Source organism: Gobio gobio, assembly GCF_949357685.1.
Source record: "Gobio gobio genome assembly, chromosome: 22".
In the NCBI taxonomy this organism is placed as follows: Eukaryota; Metazoa; Chordata; class Actinopteri; order Cypriniformes; family Gobionidae; genus Gobio; species Gobio gobio.
Window position 1 is genome coordinate 41,599,286 of NC_137118.1, and position 20,779 is coordinate 41,620,064.

At 37.4% G+C, this 20,779-nt stretch overlaps 2 protein-coding genes across 2 annotated transcripts; one reads left to right on the forward strand and one right to left on the reverse strand.

The window, feature by feature from the left end:
• Nucleotides 1–110: 110 nt before the first annotated feature.
• gnsb (glucosamine (N-acetyl)-6-sulfatase (Sanfilippo disease IIID), b) lies at nucleotides 111–17,483 on the forward strand. Its single transcript, XM_079805051.1, has 13 exons — nucleotides 111–451; nucleotides 1,293–1,352; nucleotides 1,429–1,632; nucleotides 2,820–2,885; nucleotides 3,202–3,300; nucleotides 4,520–4,687; nucleotides 6,586–6,668; nucleotides 6,753–6,871; nucleotides 6,952–7,055; nucleotides 7,138–7,239; nucleotides 10,140–10,250; nucleotides 10,346–10,453; nucleotides 16,409–17,483. Exons 1-13 carry the CDS (start codon nucleotides 287–289, stop codon nucleotides 16,556–16,558), a joined length of 1,539 nt encoding a protein of 512 aa, XP_079661177.1. The 5' UTR covers nucleotides 111–286; the 3' UTR covers nucleotides 16,559–17,483.
• Nucleotides 17,484–18,874: 1,391 nt separating this feature from the next.
• Nucleotides 18,875–20,706, reverse strand: mrps24 (mitochondrial ribosomal protein S24). Its single transcript, XM_079805069.1, has 4 exons — nucleotides 20,651–20,706; nucleotides 20,359–20,427; nucleotides 19,552–19,663; nucleotides 18,875–19,382 (listed from the first exon to the last, which is right to left on the reverse strand). Exons 1-4 carry the CDS (start codon nucleotides 20,687–20,689, stop codon nucleotides 19,099–19,101), a joined length of 504 nt encoding a protein of 167 aa, XP_079661195.1. The 5' UTR covers nucleotides 20,690–20,706; the 3' UTR covers nucleotides 18,875–19,098.
• Between the last annotated feature and the right edge of the window lie 73 nt (nucleotides 20,707–20,779).

The following is a 20,779-nucleotide window of genomic DNA, read 5'->3' on the forward strand; positions in this document are numbered from 1 at the left end:
TCGTTTAACAAGCACAAACTTTGTGTAAGTGAAAGAGCACATTATTTCCTAACTGTATCACTCCAGTGACCTGTGCCTGTGTGTGAATGTATCAGCTGTTATATCAGGCTGAAGTCATATGACACACTGACTGAGTGTCTCACTTCCTCAAACTTTCCCAGCTCAAAAGCTCATCCCACCCCGTGTGTGCTGCAGTTCGCCACGCGAAACCCTCGCCGGCTCGACACAGTCTCTCCTCAGGCAGACAGTTCGCGGGTTTGGGTTGACTTGGGCTGACTTTGGCCTCATGGCGAACTCGCGGGTCGGTCAGTGGAGGTCCAGCGCGCGCGTCGTGTCCACCTGCCTCCTCGTCACTCTTCTCATCTGCACGCTCAGGTGTTCAGAATGCGTCAAACGGAACAACATCATTCTCATTCTCACCGACGACCAGGATGTAGAAATGGGGGGAATGGTAAGTGTACAAAAGTACAATACAAGTGTTTTTTATTGGTCGTGCACCAAGTACTGTGCTACTAACTGAATACATTGGTTTACATGGTAATACCATGGTACTTTGACACACACACACACACACACACACACACACACACACACACACACACACACACACACACACACACACACACACACACACACACACACACACACACACACACACACACACAGGTGGTCAAAAGTTTGGATTAATTGAGATTTTTTGTGTGTTTGAAAGAAGTCTGTCTTGCTCACCAAGCAAGGCTGCGTTTATTTTAAACAAATACAGTAATGATTTCTGAAGGATCATGTGACACTGAAGACTGGAGTAATAATGCTGAAAATTCAGCTTTGCATCACAGGAATAAATTACATTTTAAAATGCATTACAATAGACAATTCCTGTGATTCAAATCTGAATTTTCAGCATCATTACTCCAGTCTTCAGTGTCACACGATCCTTCAGAAATCATTACTGTATTTGTTTAAAATAAATGCAGCCTTGGTGAGGAGGACAGACTTCTTTCAAACACACAAAGAAATCTTAATGTATCCAAACTTTTGACCACCAGTATATACAACAGATGTGTATGTTTTTGAAATATACTGTGTATGAATTACTAGGCTAAACCAGTCATATGCTGGGAAGGCAGGGATAGCATAAAGTCATATTGAACCTGCAATTGTTTTAAGCATCAAGTTCATTAGGGTGAAATTAGTGTGTGGAATCATACATCCTGTTGACATTTTAGGTGTTACAAATGATGCATCATATTGACATTATAAAAGTTTCATTGAGTTTTTCTGTGTCCACACAGACGCCCATGAAGAAGACCAAAGCACTGATCGGTGATGCTGGTGTGACTTTCTCCAATGCAGTGAGTGCTCAGCCATAAAGACCTTTCCATAGAGCTGATCAAAAATCACAAGTTTCTCCTTTCCTGTTGTGTTTAGTTCACTGCCACCCCTCTGTGCTGTCCCAGTCGTAGCAGCATCCTCAGTGGGAAATACCCACACAATCATTTGGTCCGAAATAACTCCATCTCTGGCAACTGCAGCAGCGTGACGTGGCAGAAAGAGATTGAGCCCTTGGCCTTTCCGGTTTACCTCACTAAGATGCGCTATCAGACCTTCTACGGGGGGAAATACTTGAATCAGGTCAGCCTTTGAGCCGTCTGGTCCTCTCTCACTAGCCTATTTGCAAGGTGTTCATTGTTTGAAATGACCAACAATGATATCAGAAGCTCTCCACACAGTCTTCAAATATTTGCAAATCCTTCAAATATTTGAAATGTTTTTAACCAACAGCAGTCTTAAAGGGATAGTTCACCCAAAAATAAACATTCTGTTATTTACTCACCCTCAAGTGGTTCCAAACATGGATGAATCTCTTTCTTCATATGTTTTGAAGAATGTAGGAAACCAAACAGTTGCTGGTCCCCATTGACTTGCATATTATGGTAAAAAAAATACTATGGAAGTCAATGGGGTCCGTCAACTGTTTGGTTACCGACATTCTTCAAAATATCATCTTTTGTGTTCAGCAGAAGAAAGAAACTCATACAGGTTTGGAACAACTTGAGGGTGAGTAAATGATGACAGAATTTTCATTTTTGGGTGAACTATCCCTTTAAGAGTTTGAGAAGTTTGAAGTCACTTTTCTCTTCAACTACTTTTCTGTCCTGAAATCCTTGACAATCAAAATAAGGAAATATATAAAAATGTTTACATTTTTTTAAAATCTGATTACCATGATAAAAAACTATAATACAATATTTTTTAAGTCAGCAGTAGTACAACAAATACATAAATACTGAATAAAATGTGCTGAATTGTCATGAAAATAATGTTGCAATGCAAAAACAAATTATTATATTATAAATCTCACTATATCTTCTCCAGGTCATAATTCTTAAAAAATGGGAAAAAAGAAAATTAAATCTCTTTTATTACCATACTTTCTTTTTTTCTTTTGCGACGTGTTTAATCATCATAAAATGTCACATTTTAATCACAAATTATGATTTCTATAATCAAAATGCTATAGTACAATACTTTTTCATTTCAATCAGCAGTAGTACAACAAATGCTTCCATGTATAAATACATTGCAATTTAAACAAAATATTTTAATGTTATTTACATTTTTTTTTTTTTTTTTTTTGCATTATAGTAATGAGAACTGGGAGAGATTAAATGTGTTTAATAGTCATGGAAATAGTGGAAAAATGGGGAAAAAATCTGAAAATAGCCAATACCAAATATAGTTTGAATTTTAGGGGAATGTTTAGACCAGTATTGTGAGATTCTTCTACTGTTTTCATAAATCCCTCTCCATGTCCTCAGTACGGAAGTAAAGACGCAGGCGGTGTGGCTCATGTGCCCCCCGGATGGGACCAATGGCACGCACTGGTAAGCCACGAACAGAAGCATCAGTTCCACTTTACTTCCTGTTTCACTCTATCTTCATTCAGATCAGCAGGGAGAAGCTATATGTACATCTGACATATAGCTCCAGTCACCTATAGACAAGCATTCATGCAGAAGGCATGGTTTGGTCATGTGATGAGGTTTCAACACATCTTGCACCGCGTAGGGTTTCATCACATCTTGCACCGTAAAAGCAGATCCGGGTTTTAACCATTCAATCTAGCTTTGACAGATTTATTTTTATGACAGATATTTCATTTTGCAATATGATCTCATGGTTTTATTTGTGTATTCACAGGTGGGAAACTCTCAGTATTACAATTACACACTTTCTGTGAATGGAAAAGAGGAAAAACATGGGGACAACTATGAGAAGGACTATCTCACCGACCTAGTTGTGAGTCTTTAATGCTTTAAAGTGCATAGCCAATATTATTTCTAGCCAAGTTTACTTTCATACTGCGATGTACTTCCGGGTGAAACTGGAGATTCACTGAGGAATAACATGGATGAGACTTATTATTTTATTTTTTAGGGAGGGTTTTAATCTGAAAAAGACAAGTTATTGTCTTTCAAGTTATCACTTATTTTGAATATGGTGCACTGATAAATGGTTTACAGTAAGACTAGGATTGTGTGTTTGGAAAGTAAATAGTCCACTTTAATTTGACTTCAAGTTGGAACTTGTCATCATGTCAGATCTAATCAAATGTTATCAGTCCACCGTCAGTATTTCTTATGTACTGAAGTGAAACTATTTACTTCCTTGTAAATGCGAAAGCCAATGAATTTGCCCTCATCACCTGCTAAACATGTTTTACACGTGAGATGGATCAGTCAACACAACTTGGTTTCCAAAGGATCTTGCCATTGGCTGTTTTAGAACAAGATACAAGCTGTTTGCCTCATTATGACATATGCACATCGTTGCTTTCTGTGTAATTTTGCATGTTAGCTCGAGCCTCCACATGTCAAACCGTCCACACAGCAGTGTGTCATGAGAGTTCTGCGAGATTCATAGCTCTTGATATTTGCTGTAACGTTGGTTTATAGCCTATCTGACACAACAACCTGTTCTGTTATTGTTTAACTAAGGTCAGGTGTCCTGGAAACAGATTAACAGATTAAACTCCACTCACAATAGTGATTCTCCAGCCGTGTTGGGTGTAATGCATTGCTTAGAAATTAATTACTGTAATTTAATTACTTTAGCCTTGAAAAAGCAGTTTTTGTCATATTAATAAGTTACTTTTGATGTAATTGCGTTAAATAATGTCAAGACTAATAGAATGGTTATATATAGAGGATTTAACAGCACAATGTAACGTCTGATAATGTTTGTTTTATTTCAAATTACAGTAATTTTTAATTACATTTATGTATATTTTCGCTTAAAAATATGAATGTCATTGTTAGATGAAATAAACCAAGTGGCATCTGCAGACAACATTTTTTTTTTTGGCATTTTTTTAGCCATGTTTTTAATTCATACAATCAGGTCTTAAAATGTGATCTGTGATCTTCAAATGACATGAAGTGCCAGACAATCTGGTTTGTTTGCATAAAGGTTTTTTTTTTTTTTTTGAATGGTTAATATCTGTCTTTGTTGATTCTAGTTGAATCGGTCGCTGCATTTTCTGAATGAGCGGAGCCCCAATTATCCGTTCTTCATGATGTTGTGTCCGCCGTCTCCTCATTCGCCATGGACGGCCGCCCCTCAGTACATAAAGAACTTCAGCGACGTGAAAGCGCCACGTGACGGGAGCTTCAACAAGCCTGGAAAGGTTCGGCTTTCATTTTCATCCTTCATGACATCTGATAGGTTAAGAGTACTTGCAGGCATTAATGATGAGATTGTCTGAAGCTTAGAGAAAACAAATCGTAAAATAAGATATAAATAGTATTTTATATCAAAAAGATTTGTAATTTATATATACATTTTTATAAATAATATTTTATGTAACCATCTCTATGTAAATATTCACAACTTACAGCAGCCATTTTTTTCACTATTTCATAGCAGATTTAATCTAAATTAATTTAGGTGTAATTGAATAGTATTGGTGTGATTTGTTGTATTTTTTTATTTTTTAATGGTGCAAGAAACTTTTTTTAAGCGTGATTTTAAAAAAAATGCTTGCATTGTGAATAAATGAGTACTGTCAAATCGATTAATCGCAAATCACATTTAACATAAAAGATTGTAAATGTATAATGTGTGTGTGTGTGTATATATATATATATATATATATATATATATATATATATATATATATATATATATATATATATATAATTAAAAATACAAAAAACTGTAATATTGTGAAATATTATTAAAATGTAAACTAACTCTTTTCTATATGAATATATTTTCAAATGTAATTTATTCCTGTGAATTTTCAGCATCATTACTCCAGTCTTCAGTGTCACATGATCCTTCAGAAATCATTCTAATATGATGATTTGCTGCTCAACAAACATTTATGATTTTTATCAATGTTGAACACAGAATAGAATGTTCAAAAGAACAGCATTTATTTTAAATAGAATCTTTGTAACTAGTGTAAATGTTTTTACTGTCACGTTTGATAAATTTAATGCATCCTTGCTAAATAAAAGTATTAATTTATTTTAACTTCTTTCCCCAAAAAAATTAATACATTATTTTCTAACCCAAAAAGGTAGTATAATGTTGCAAAAGCTTTCTATTCCAGATAAATACTGTTCTTTTGATATTCATCAAAGAATCCTAAAAAAAGGTTTTACACAACTGCTTTCAACATTGATAAGAATCATAAATGTCTCTTGAGCATCAAATCATCATATTAGAATGATATCTGAAGGATCATGTGACACTGAAGACTGGAGTAATGATGATGAAAATTCAGCTTTGATCAAAGGAGTACATTACATTATAAAATATATTCATATAGAAAATAGTTAGTTTACATTTTAATAATATTTCACAAGATTACAGTTTTTTTTTTTGTATTTTTAATAAAATAAATGCAGTCTTGGTGAGCAAAAGAGACTTCATCTAAAAACATCAAAAATCTTACCGATCAAAAACTTCTGAATGGCAGTGTATATTTAAATATATAAACACACACACAGATATATATACACATACATAATTACAACTTCTGTTACATTGGATTAATCACAACTAGACAGCACTATAATAAATGTAAATAATAGATTAATTTATAAAACTTTGTAAGTAAAGTGTATACATTTCATATTCTGCATCAATTGTATATTTTAAAAATAATTTATTGTTATGAATATATATATATTTATATATTCTATTATCTGATTTTGTATGTTGCCTATTTCATTTTGTCTTGATTTAGTATAATTGTGATACTAATATAGTTTTTATTAATATTTTGAATAAGCTTTTATTTTTGTATTTTTTTTGTTTTCATTTAAATTCTTCTTCGTTTTAGTTTTTATTTTTTTCCATTTTTGTTAGTTTTTGCCTTTTTAAAATAGGTTTAATTTGTATACATTTTTAATTTTTTTTAATTTCAAGTAACGGAACTGTTTTTTTTTAATGGTTTTAGTTTTAGTTAACCACGATAACCCTGGATGCATTGAAAGGATTTTGGCCTGTTCCTCTGTACAGATGTGTTTGACCTCAGTATGAGCGCAAGATTAAATGCTCTTTCTCTGATCTCAGGACAAACATTGGTTATTACGGCAGCCTGTGAATCCAATGCCAAACAGCTCCATTGACTACCTTGATGACGCTTTCCGCAGGAGGTACAAAAATATAGATTTCATAAAAGTTCTATCACATAATGTAATGTAATGTGATACGATATGTGTATTTAATATCTCTGACAGGTGGCAGACCCTTCTGTCAGTGGACGACATGGTGGAGCAGCTGATTAAGAAACTGGATTCAGTAAAGGAATTGGACAACACGTACATCTTCTACACGTCTGATCACGGCTATCACACCGGTGTGTCCTCCATCGCCATGGTTCTATCGATCTGTTGCTGTCTGTCTTTATAACACCGTATTTTAATAAATCAATTTCAGGCCAGTTCTCGTTGCCCATTGACAAGAGACAGCTGTACGAGTTTGATATTCGCATCCCGCTCTTGGTTCGGGGTCCAGGAATCAAAGCTAAACAAACACTTCAGGTTAGAGGAATGAATTACTGATTTATTGAGCGATATGTTATTATACGTAAAATTATGTAACTTATATTTCACTGTCCACTAGTCTCCAGTGTTGAATATAGATCTTCCCATGACAATCCTGGACATCGCTGGAGTAAATCTCTCCACCGTTAACATGGACGGACAGTCTTTCCTGCCACAGATGGTGAGTGTGGCATGTTTTTCACTTCCTGTTTCAGTACGTGTTTTTATATTTTTTTTACAAATACTGTAGATAAGGTAAATTAGCACGGAAATGCCATCCCAGGGCTCCAGAGTGCGACTAAATGGTCGCATTTTGCGACTAAAATTTGAGAGTGTGCGACTGAATTTTACATCCAGTCGCACATGTGTGACCAGTAAATTTGCCTGCTGTCGGTACTGGAGAAATTAAGAAAATACACTTACTAATTATAATTGATAGACGTTATGTCTGGCAAATTCTATCTTTGCCAGCCGTTTCTATATGAGATAATATTAAACCATTTATCCGTGATGCATTTTTGCCATTCGCAATCCAGAAGAGAAAGCGAGCGCTCTCTCATGTGGAGCTACAGCGAACACAACACCAAAGTCAGCTTAATGAGTGACGATGGCCAAGAGAACTACACAAAAGTTTAGTCTGCTTAAACTTTAGGGATGTGCTGTGATAATAAAATAAATTTATTTTCGATTTCGGCTTCCAAGAATTATAAAAAGATGATATGAGGTAAAACTATTCCTATAGCCGTGTTCGTCGAGCTCATCCTTCCCTTCACAGCCTTGCGCTGTCATTTCTCCTTAAACCTAAACTAAACGTCAGATTCAGTGATTGTTGTAAACTGCAGTTTGTACTGTTGCTAAACTGCGGGATGTGTTTGATAATAAAGAGCTATTAAATGCACAATAATCCGCGCAAGAGACGCTGTTTCCAACTTCAAGGCGGCTTATGTGTGTGTGCTGTGAAATGGACCGATTTGCACATTATATTTTAGGCTTCGTGTGCGCGTCTAAACCATCAAATAAACAACAAATAGCCGGTGTCAAAATGACCAGATTGGAGAGTAGTTATTTTAACAGTTTATATCTTATATGGGCTTAAATAGTTTGGAGAAATAGGAGAATATGATATTATTAGTTCTACATTTGATCGGTCTTAAAGGGGCAGCGTCTAATAAACCTGCTGACGATTGAGCCATTAATTCGAATCGAACAAAAGGCAAATAGAAAATATTCACATCTCTTGAATTAATAACTTTAGCTTTTATAAGCATTAATCTAACAATTTATACAGTGAAAACTATGCAGTGTTATTTTACATTTCATTACTTTATTAGATTTCTTTGTAGGTTTGTTCTTTACTGTAATATTAATGTTAGCAGACCTTCCGAATGCCTGCACACTGGTCCATTTACAAATAGATGTTTTATATTTTTGTTCAAACATTGCTGTTTCTTTTGCTATAGATATTTTACTTTTCAGATTATAAAGCCATGTTAATTATGTTCTTAATTATGTTTTTTTTTTTTATACAAAAAATATATATAAAGTATAATAAAAAGAACCGGTAAGAATACTGTTAAAATACCGGATCGATAAGCAGTATTGGTAAGAGTAGTAATACCATTAAAACCTTAACGATACCGATCCCTATTAGTAATACAGGTGTGGATTTACGGTGTGCGCCAGTGATGCGCGGGTCAATGTATAAACAACCCGCACCCGACCGACGTTTTCAACTAACCCGCCCGCAACTCGGACCGCAAAAAAAAAAGAAGAAAATATTGTACCCGACCCGCTTCCTGATCCGCATTTTTTAAAAGTAGTAAATGCTCATCGTAGCTCATTGGGCCATTGAGAAAATGTTTCAGGCCCTGACGTGGTGTGCTCAGAGGTGCAGCAGCGAGAGCAGGCAGTTCTTGAGGCGGCCCATCATTTTCCATTTCAGCTCCAGATGCATATTATTGATGAACGCGATGTTTATGTTTCGACCCGGCTTGAAGAATTCATCAACCCACATTTGGAAAACATTTGAAAAAGTGTGAAAGCCCTTAGGAGCGCAAACTGTTATTTTTCTGAATGCTGTATGATATAGCCTAGTGTTATGTAATACAGGCTTGATTTATTCATTTATTTCGTTTAATTTTCTTAACAATTAAGATGCTGCATGTGTTTATCCAGTCTAATTGAAGTGTGCGTCTCTCCCCCGACTTTCCCAACAAAAATCCCGCCCCCTCTCAGAAAATACATAAAACTGACTTTAAATGCGTTTAAAAGTAGCCTATTAAAATGGTACAATGGCATTGCTCAGTTCAACGTTTTGGGAAATCGGGCATTTTGTCCCGCGTCAGCATTTATTCAAAAGTTAATAACGCTCAACATTCAAAAGGTAAATAAGGATTTATTGACGATCCGACCGACCGTGACCCGAATATCATTAAAAATATTTTTGGATGACTCGTAACCGCGGGTGGCCGCGGGCACCCGCTCATTTTGGATCAACCCGCGCATCACTGGTGTGCGCCCCTAAAATTTCTGGTTGTGCCCCTAAAATTTTCAGTTGGGGGCCACTGTGCTCCTAGTGAAAAAAGTTAGTCTGGAGCCCTGCATCCCCAACTTGAAGACAGCTTTTACAGGAAGAAGAGTCTGTACAGGCCTGATGGACTTTTTCCCAAGGTTGGGCAGGAGCATCGTCTTGTTGAACAATAACATCTGATCATGCCTCTTTAGATTTATAACTTTTTATTTGAGGGAAGCAAAGCCATTAAATGACTTTTCACAGTGAAGTTTCACACATCAACACCAGCTGATAAAAGGCTCCCCACACAATGACACTCTTCCTCCATGCTTCACCGTGGTAGAGATCTATTATACTATCTATCTATTATTATATTTCTCAGCAGATTTTGGAAGACATCAAGATAATTTGCATGACTTTTTTGCATAACAATTCCGAGAATGTGAATTCTCAGAATGAATGAGGATTCCAATAATGAAAACTGAACTGTCTAATATCACAATTAGAAAACAAAATCTTGCAAAATTGTGCTAAAATGAGTCTTTTCTCTTCTAATGTTTTCTATGAAGGCACCATCATTGCGTAATGGCACCGAACGGCCGTTCTTTCTGGTGGAGTACACTGGTGAGGGATATGCTTCTGAAGATCCCAGCTGCCCCAAACTTGGCCCTGGACTAGCTGTACGTGTTTTGGGAATCATATCCTACGAAGCATTTTCCCATCAACCTCTCGTAATTTCTTAGAATACAAAGTAAATATTTCCTCCTCCTTCCAGCATTGTTTCCCAGACTGTGTATGTGAAGACGCCTTCAACAACACGTACGCCTGCGTCAGAACTCTGAAGGATGGAAACCTACAGTACTGTGAATTTGCAGACAATGAGGTGAGCTTTACACTTACAGGGAGTGCAGAATTATTAGGCACGTTGATTTTCTGATCATATTTTTTTTCCAGGCACATTTGACCAATTCCAAACCACAGTAATCCTAATAACTACTATTGATTTAGTATTTAATAATGTATAAGTGATATATAATTGTTCATGAAGGCTGGAAATGAAAAACACCTTATATTCAGGTGTGCAGAATTATTAGGCATGTTTTCTTTTACAGATAAATTGAGCCAAAAAAGAGATTTAACTCAGACTGAAAAGTCAAAAAGTATTAAATGCCCATGAGAAGGATGCAATACTAGACATTGCAGTTAAGGCATGACCATTGGACAGTGAAATGCTTGTTGGGTCAGCAGGGTCAGACAAAAACATGTGGTGAAGAAAAGACACCTGTTAACTGCAAAAGAATTAAGAATTAAGGTGAAGAATTAAGGGTGAAACCATCAGGAACCCTTTAGTCTCCAGCGCCACCATTTTCCAAAGCTGCAACCTACCTGGAGTCTCCAGAAGTGCAAGGTGTCAGGATCTCAGAGACTTCAGTTAGGTAAAGAATCCTAAAAAATGACCCCCACTAGATAAGAATAACAAGCTGAAGTGTTGTAAAATACATGAAGAAGGTTTTTTTTATAGGCTTTATGGACAGATAGGTTGAGAGTGACTCTTGAAGGACCAGCACCACATCCTCTAGTACCACTGTTTGAAGAATTCATCTTCCAGAATCTGGCAGTACGTTTTGGGAGTTCATTTTTAGTCCATCTCTGCAAAACGGACTTCAGGATGGACTAAAATGAACTCCCAAAACGTATTGCCAGATTCTGGAAGATGAATTCTTCAAACAGTGGTACTAGAGGATGTGGTGCTGGTCCTTCAAGAGTCACTCTCAACCTATAAAGCCTATAAAAAAACCTTCTTCATGTATTTTACAACACTTCAGCTTATGATTCTTATCTAGTGGGGGTCATTTTTTAGGATTCTTTACCTAACTGAAGTCTCTGAGATCCTGACACCTTGCACTTCTGGAGACTCCAGGTAGGTTGCAGCTTTGGAAAATGGTGGCGCTGGAGACTAAAGGGTTCCTGATGGTTTCACCCTTAATTCTTCACCTTAATTCTTAATTCTTTTGCAGTTAACAGGTGTCTTTTCTTCACCACCTGTTTTTGTCAGATCCTGCTGACCCAACGAGCATTTCACTGTCCAATGGTCATGCCTTAACTGCAATATCTAGTATTGCATTAGTATTGCATCCTTCTCATGGGCATTTAATACTTTTTGACTTTTCAGTCTGAGTTAAATCTCTTTTTTGGCTAAATGTATCTGTATAAAAGAAAACATGCCTAATAATTCTGCACACCTGAATATAAGGTGATTTTCATTTCCAGCCTTCATGAACAATTATATATCACTTATACATTATTAAATACTAAATCAATAGTAGTTATTAGGATTACTGTGGTTTGGAATTGGTCAAATGTGCCTGGAAAAAAAATATGATCAGAAAATCAATGTGCCTAATAATTCTGCACTCCCTGTATAAGCAGACTACACTAATCCAGATTTACATTTATGCATTTGGCAGACGCTTTTATCAAAGCAACTTACATTGAAGTATGTATTTTATTACTTAATGTACTCCCTGACAGCCGCGGCTCATCTATTTATATAATATAATAAATATATAAATAAATTGTAAATGTGTTCAGCATTCTGCTACAAATATTTTTGGGATTTTCTAGACTATTTTAAGTTGTAAAGTTAGCAGGATATATAAAAATGTAGTGCATGGATTTGTCAGGCATGCATTATGATACTAAGCTGGGCAGCCGGTCTCGGGGTCCTCCCCAGCTCTACAGCGCCCCACAAATTTCCAATGTAACAAGTTGGCATGTCTGTTCTTCCTATGTGGAGTAGCGTATCAACTTAATGAAAGTATAAACCCTTTATTTTAAAGGGTGAGTTCACCCAAAAATGAAAATTGTAATTAATTACTTACCCTCATGTCGTTAGACACCCGTAAGACCATTGTTCATCTTCGGAACACAAATTAAGATATTTTAGTTGAAATCCGATGGCTCAGAAAGGCCTACGTTTTTTTTTTTTTTTTTCCCTGTTGTTGTTTGTTTAACATTAACGACACGGGTATAGGCTAGGCGAACTGGAACTGGAAGAACTGGCGAACTGGAACTGGAGAACTGTCTGTTAACTGAAAAATAAAATCCATTTTATGTGTCTGTGGTACAATCCGAGAGAGACTCGTGCCAATAACACGAAAGCTGATTGACTGCCATATAAGATGCATGTTGGTCTCATTTTTAGTTGTAATACAACAAACTATAGTTGGACTAGCGAAAGAAAAAACTACAACACCCGGGAATAAACACGCACACACACACACACACACACACACACACACACACACTAAAGCACTGCGGGAGCATTGCACTCGTGAAAATACTCAGCAAAATAGCTCCCTTGTCGTGGTGTATTATTTAACTACAGGCCTATATAAACTAAACATGTTGAATTTTTACCTCGGCATGTTCCTTCTGTGAATTTCTTTACGTTTGCCGTTACGCTCATTTTATTTCTCCATGAAAGTTTCTCACAAACATTCAGGCAACAACAGCGCGACACTGATACCAGAAATACACTATCCAATATCTATCGCTGAATTGCGCTGAATGTAATAGAATCAGAAGAATCATTCTCGTGATATGATGCTGCCATTTGTGTAAACTTGCATGAACCCATTTAAACTAGTTGGGAGGCTGGTCAGCTAGCTGTAGTTCGACATGGATTCTGCCACCGCAATTCTCTCTGATGACAGCGTAACGTTTGCCTGGTCTTACCAGACTCTCGTACATTTCATTTGCACAGAGAGTCTGGCCACTGTCCATTGCCAAGCGTTAACTTCCTTGAAGGCGGGTACTCTGTTGAAGTTTAAAACTATTGGATCTGCCCAGAGCCGCTCTGGATCTGCCATAACCAATCGCTAACGTTTGGTCGTGACGCATGTCCTCTCAAACTAGAGCACGACATCAACGTCATCGTTCTCAGTCACTCCCTCTGTTCGCTGATTGGACCGGTTAAAATTTGTTCGGAGAAAACCTAAGAATATACCGCAATCCCAGACGGAGTACTGAAGGAAAATGGAAATTGAGCGGAAGTACGTAGGAGGGCGGAGCCAGGCTAGCGTAACGTTACAGCGGGGGGAAATCTGCAGTTTGTCCAATGATAACGGTCACTGTGTCCGTCAGACTGGAGAAATTTTCCCGGTAATGTGACCTAAAATATTTATGACCCATTGAATTTAAGACTTTTTAGGGCCTTTTTTTTAAGGAAAACGTTAAGACTTTTTAAGCACCTGCGGACACCCTGTTAGGATTCTGCCAAAAGTGTGTCTGCTGTGTTCAGCGATTTAGAATATAAAGCTTAGAAAATGTTTTATCATAAACTAGTGCTAAGACCCAGAATCTGCCCTACCTAAATTCACGGACAGGAGCCTCTACTGCTCCCTTGGAACACTCAATAAATATTTATGTATTTGAATTGCTTATGCCACTTCCACAAATTTTGTCTTGCACAGTTTTAAAGGTGCTGTATGTAAGTTTTTGACTGTACTAAAGCATAAAAATACAATAATATTTTTGCAGATATTTAGGAAACATGCTAAGTTCACATTTCTCTAAAAAACAATGCTACAGCCAGTTATTCTGCTTTGAAATATGCGTTCTGTGTCGGAATGGAAGCCAACAAACAAACTGGGTCAGAGATCGCAGATTCTACCTGACCTAAAAAAAGCCTTGGCATCCATCTAAAATTAAAAAAAGCACATTAAAGGGGTGATGAATTGAGAAATCAACTTTCCTTTGAAGCTTTGGTATATACAAGTTCATCGTGATAAAAGAATAGAGCTGAAAATGTTCTTGTTAGTCAAAGAAAAGCTTTTATTGACACCAGGCCCAGAAAACGAGAGCTCTCACAATATGCCAACCATTGACGTAATAGGACGCAGAAGCACCACCTAGATAGGTTGAGAGTGACTCTTGAAGGACCAGCACCACATCCTCTTGTACCACTGTTTGAAGAATTCATCTTCCAGAATCTGGCAGTACGTTTTGGGAGTTCATTTTAGTCCATCCTGAAGTCCGTTTTGCAGAGATGGACTAAAAATGAACTCCCAAAACGTACTGCCAGATTCTGGAAGATGAATTCTTCAAACAGTGGTACTAGAGGATGTGGTGCTGGTCCTTCAAGAGTCACTCTCAACCTCTGTCCATAAAGCCTATAAAAAAAACCTTCTTCATGTATTTTACAACACTTCAGCTTGTTATTCTTATCTAGTGGGGGTCATTTTTTAGGATTCTTTACCTAACTGAAGTCTCTGAGATCCTGACACCTTGCACTTCTGGAGACTCCAGGTAGGTTGCAGCTTTGGAAAATGGTGGCGCTGGAGACTAAAGGGTTCCTGATGGTTTCACCCTTAATTCTTCACCTTAATTCTTAATTCTTTTGCAGTTAACAGGTGTCTTTTCTTCACCACCTGTTTTTGTCAGATCCTGCTGACCCAACGAGCATTTCACTGTCCAATGGTCATGCCTTAACTGCAATGTCTAGTATTGCATTAGTATTGCATCCTTCTCATGGGCATTTAATACTTTTTGACTTTTCAGTCTGAGTTAAATCTCTTTTTTGGCTAAATGTATCTGTAAAAGAAAACATGCCTAATAATTCTGCACACCTGAATATAAGGTGATTTTCATTTCCAGCCTTCATGAACAATTATATATCACTTATACATTATTAAATACTAAATCAATAGTAGTTATTAGGATTACTGTGGTTTGGAATTGGTCAAATGTGCCTGGAAAAAAAATATGATCAGAAAATCAACGTGCCTAATAATTCTGCACTCCCTGTACATTCTCATATACATATACAATATAACATTTTTATATTATTATTTAAAATTATTAATATTGCCCCTGGTTCAGTAATGAACTCTTGTAATAAAGTAGCAGTGGCTGGGACAGATTTTAAGTATCACCTCAAGATGCAATCTAATCCTGTTTACATGAAATAAGCCTGCTCCCGAGCAGGTTTAAGCTTATGGACCTGTTACTATGACAGCAAGTCCAGGATGAGCTTCGAAGAACCAAACAATCCAAGATCATGCCAAATCGTCAACAATTAAATCCAGCTGAGTTAGCAAAGTACGAAGAACGGACCCCAGACTCGGATTTGTAACGGCAGCTCACAAAGCCTAAAGTCCCGGGGCTATGTGTTTTTCAGGTGGGCTATCGTGCCGGCGGGCTATAGTGAAATAACATTCCTTTCTTGCGTGTGTGTGTGTGTGTGTGTGTGTGTGTGTACGGTTCATGGTTGTATTCACTGATGCTCAGGCGAAATTATACAGAAATAACATTCCAATCAATCACGGCTGGATGAGAGAGAAATCATTGTGTTTTTTTGATTAAGATATTTTTTGAGCCCTGTGAACGTTTCTCCAGACGCTTTCAAAACAATTCCTCATGTGTACTGACAGGGGAGCGGAAACTCATTAAATATGCAAATCTTATCCAATCCTAGCCGTGGGCGTTTACTTCCGAGTCTTCAGTGTGGCACGCCCATAAAAAAACGACCGTTTTTCAGAGAGCCTCAAAACCAAGGCAGAAAGTAGCCTATTATTTATTCATTATGATGTTTCTGAATGTGAAAAAAAACACGCAAACATCATAAATTGACCTCAGACAACAAAATAAAAAAAGCCAGTTCATGACACCTTTAAAACAAGGATAAATCAACTTGCAGTGTGTAAGTAAGGAATGGCAAACGAGTTAGACCTGGCCTCCGGTGTGGACATTTTGACAGGAAAACCCAGTTTCCAAATGTATCCGGATGAATGTAGACGACGTAGCTTCAATGAGTTTTCCCTATGTTCTCCTGCAGTCGTTTGTAGAGGTGTACAACCTGACGGCAGATCCCCATCAGCTGGAGAACATTGTGAAGAAGGTCGATCCTACCCTTCTGCAGACCATGAACCAAAGGCTGATCAAGCTGCAGTCCTGCATGGGAGACAGCTGTCGAACCCTCAAATAACCCTGTGCCAGAGGGAGGGCCGGACCCCAACCCTGCTATCAAAGCCCATCTCTAGCGGAGAGCACCAAGTTCGGTAATGTGAAGACGTGTCTGAGTTTTCACTTGCACAGATCTCTCCTGAAATTCTTAAAGAGAGAGTTCACCTTACAAATGCATGCTCTGCCATTATTTACTCAGCCTTATGTTGTTCCAAACCTTTGCTTTCTTCTGTTGAACACAAAAAGAGATTTTTACCAAACAATGGAAGGGGATTTGCATTTGGTGCAAGAACGAAAGTCAACGAGTGGAACGAATTAATTGGGTTGAGTAAATGTTTACAGAATTTTCATTTTTTTGGAATGAACTCTCCCTTTAATTCTGGTGTGGTGAAGTCACGCGTGCCCCTCTTTTAAATGTGAATGTATCTACAGCGTGATTCAATGCTGCAATACAGCTACAAGAAAACCTCTTCTAAGGACTTGAACCAGTTCTACTGGAAGTTTACTCGTCCTCAGGCTTTCCTTACTTCCTACTGTTGTCATGCAATTTTTTTGGAGCACTTATGGTAAATGAATGTTTAAACTACATTTTGATGACTAATATATACTATCATCAAAACATTTACCCTTTGCATTTTAAGAGCTGTTTTTTTGTTTTTGTTCGACTGTTCTCTTTGGTTATGCACGGTTGTTTTATGTTCTTTTCATACTGTGAATTAAACCATATATGTATCCATAACTCCAAATGTTCATGTGCCACAGTGGAAATCCTGCTCTGATATTGTTATTTTAAAATGTAGCTTCATAAAGGGAAATATCCGATATTTAAGGGAATTTTGCCAACTTTGATTTTAATCTACAATATGATTGTGCCTTTTTGCACTAAAGCAGTGTTTGTGCCTTTTGTATGATGCAAATGTCTAATTTTGAACTATCAATAAATTTACAAAAAAAGAAAGTGAATAAGACTGATTATCTCTTCATCACTGTACCTGTTAGTGGGTGGGATATATTAGGTAGCAAGTGAACATTTTGTCCTCAGTGTTGATGTGTTAGAAGCAGGAGAAATGGGCAAGAGTAAGGATTTGAGCGAGTTTGACAAGGGCCAAATTGTGATGGCTAGGCAACTGGGTCAGAGCATCTCCAAAACTGCAGCTCTTGTGGGGTGTTCCCGGTCTGCAGTGGTCAGTATCTATCAAAAGTAGGAAGGAACAGTGGTGAACTGGCGACAGTGTCATGGGTGGCCAAGGCTCATTGATGCACGTGTGGAGTGAAGGCTGGCCTGTGTGGTCCGATCAAACAGACGAGCTACTGGAGCTCAAATTGCTCATGAAGTTAATGCTGATTCTGATAGAAAGGTGTCAGAATACACAGTGCATTGCAGTTTGTTGTGTATGGGGCTGCATACCCACAGACCGGTCAGGGTGCCCATGCTGACCCCTGTCCACCGCCGAAAGCGCCAACAGTGGGCATATGAACATTAGAACTGGACCACAGAGCATTGGAAGAAGGTGGCCTAGTCTGATGAATTGCATTTTCTTTTACATCACGTGGATGGCCGGGTGTGTGTCACTTACCTGGAGAACACATGGCACCAGGGTGCACTATGGGAAGAAGGCAAGCCGGCGTAGGCAGTGTGATGCTTTGGACCTGTCATCAATGTGGATGTTACTTGGCCTCCAAATTCCCCAGATCTCAATCCAGTCGAGCATCTGTGGGATGTGTTGAACAAACAAGTCCAATCCATGGAGGCCACACCTTGCAACTTATAGGACTTAAAGCATCTGCTGCTAACATCTTGGTGCCAGATACCACAGTAAACCTTCAGGGGTCTAGTGGAATCCATGCCTCGATGGGTCAGGGCTGTTTTTGCAGCAAAAGGGGGACCAACACAATATTAGGAATGATAATAATGTTATGTCTGATCGGTGTGTGTGTGTGTGTGTGTGTGTGTGTATACACATAACATAGACATTACATTATGACCACCTTCCTAATATTGTGTTGGTCCCCCTTTTGCTGCCAAAACAGCCCTGACCCATCGAGCATGGACTCCATTAGACCCTTGAAGGTCATAATGTTATGCCTGATCTGTGTACTTATTTATATAAAATAATGCAATTTTTTTTCTGACAGATTAATAACTACATTTAGTGTAATGCTCCGAATGAAAGTAATCTAGACTGATTAAACAAAGAAATCGTGAGCATGCTAAACTTTATGGAATATGCATAATGTTCATATTTATGGATTGCTCAATTAAAGGCTCAGTTATTTTAATCTTGTTTAATGTCCATTTATAAAATACACATTGCCAAATAAAAATACACAATTCACTGCTTCTTGCGTGGAAAACTTTATTAACAACAGAAAGTCAATGCATGAAGCAATGCAGAAATAATTTGATCTTTACAAATACACAGTGCAAGGCTTTTTTACATTTCCATCATGTGACTAATTTTATTAAAGCCTTTAATTTTACACATTGAACATTGTAAAACACCTAAAAACAGACGTTTCTCCCCTTCAATAACCAACTTTATAAAGCCACAACATTTGGCCTTAGAGATATTTGTAGACTACTTTTTCTTCTACAGTCTGCATTTCGATTTTAACAGGACATTTGTAGAAGTGCGAGAGCAGTTTCTCTGTGTAGCCAATGAGAAAGTAGAATTTACTCGGTAGGAGTTTCTGTACCATCACAGCACAGATGACCAGGATGTTGCCTCTGCGTTTGATAACCACCTCATCCGCTAAACAGCCATGAAATGTGCCGTATATGAAGCGCCTGATGAAGACGTCCTCCACCACACGCTCCGCCGCTCCAGCTTCACCCTGTAGATTACCTATGGGACGAGGAAGTCAAAGATTGTTATTTATGTACTTGTGACTTACAGTCCTCATACTACAGTTAAACTGAACCATAAAGGTCTGGATTACCAGCCCATGTAGTGTCTGTAATGTTAAAGATAATGTACTGTTTGAGTGGGATGAGTAATGTAAAGACTGACTCACTGGTGTGTTGTGAGAGCCAGCCCTTCTTGTGGCCAATGTGATGAGGGTGATGCACCTGCTCATACGTCAATGGCCTGTCTCCTTTCCCCACTCGAATACGAGCTGCGCGGTTCTGTGACAGAAGATAGATTGTCTGGGTTAAAAATGCTTTTTAAAAACACTGCAGTCGGTCAAATCTGTTTCTCTCATTCCCTCTTATAATATTTGATGTGTCATTGACACTTTATGACACTTTAAAATGGCTGTGCTGATAGACTGATGTGGAATAAAATGTGGTAACTAACTTATAAATGTTTAATCTCAGATAAAATTAATACAATTTCTCTTAAAATCATCTTGCAATTTGGTAAGCATTGTAATATTGATACATTTTATAGTCAGATTTCTTTCATTTAATAAGGATCATATCCTGCCTATCTTTCAAATTTGTTCCTCCACTTATGATGTGTGTATTAAGGAATATTATTTAATCACTCTACTAAATTTAGTACCGGTATACATACATGTAAATATGGGGGAAATTAGCCTTTGTTTTACCATTTTAAAAGGAGTTCAGCAATAACTAAAAGCAATATTAAGTTGCAAAATCAGTTAATATTTCTAAACATTAAAGATTTTTATTTTAATACTTTATTAAACTTTGTTTTCGTTTCGTTTTTCCTAATCTATCTCTCTGTATTTGTAAATCTAACCGACTAAGAAATAGAAGATAAACTAAACGAAATGTTCTTGGATGAATAAGATACACAAAAGTCTCATTATAAATCAAACAAACCCCATTTGAAAGCACTGGATCTGATCACATACCTTCAAACAAGCTGCAGTGCAGTGAATGTTCCTGAAACATGCCGCAGAATTGAACTGGCTGGCCACAATCTACGAACACACAGACTATTTGATAAATAACATGTACTTATTATATATTATCTAAATCATTCTTCACATCCCACATTACTTTCAGTGCCAGTATCTCTATATATTTTAAAATATATCAGAATGCCTTTCATTTTTTACGTCAGTTACATAAGATATGGAAGATCCTTTCGAATAGAAACGGGTCATTAGTTACAAACACAAAAAAAGTCAAATTAAATCTTACCGACAACAATTTTGTCTGTCTGACCAAGGACGTCGCCATGTTTTGCCTGTGTAAATTGCACCAGGGAGTTAGTCGTTAGTCTCGAATTACTGCCCCCTGCCGCACTGGAGCGACATTTTATCCTGTCTA

Bases quoted from the DNA above. Each gene is read 5' to 3' on its own strand.
- gnsb (XM_079805051.1), top strand. From the start codon at position 287: ATGGCGAACTCGCGGGTCGGTCAGTGGAGGTCCAGCGCGCGCGTCGTG. The intron at 1,353-1,428 runs GTGAGTGCTCAG...TGTTGTGTTTAG, and splicing joins GTGTGACTTTCTCCAATGCA to TTCACTGCCACCCCTCTGTG. The intron at 7,056-7,137 runs GTTAGAGGAATG...ACTGTCCACTAG, and splicing joins AAGCTAAACAAACACTTCAG to TCTCCAGTGTTGAATATAGA.
- mrps24 (XM_079805069.1), bottom strand. From the start codon at position 20,689: ATGGCGACGTCCTTGGTCAGACAGACAAAATTGTTGTCG. The intron at 20,428-20,650 runs GTAAGATTTAAT...GTGTGTTCGTAG, and splicing joins GACAGACAAAATTGTTGTCG to ATTGTGGCCAGCCAGTTCAA. The intron at 19,664-20,358 runs GTATGTGATCAG...CTTCTGTCACAG, and splicing joins GCACTGCAGCTTGTTTGAAG to AACCGCGCAGCTCGTATTCG.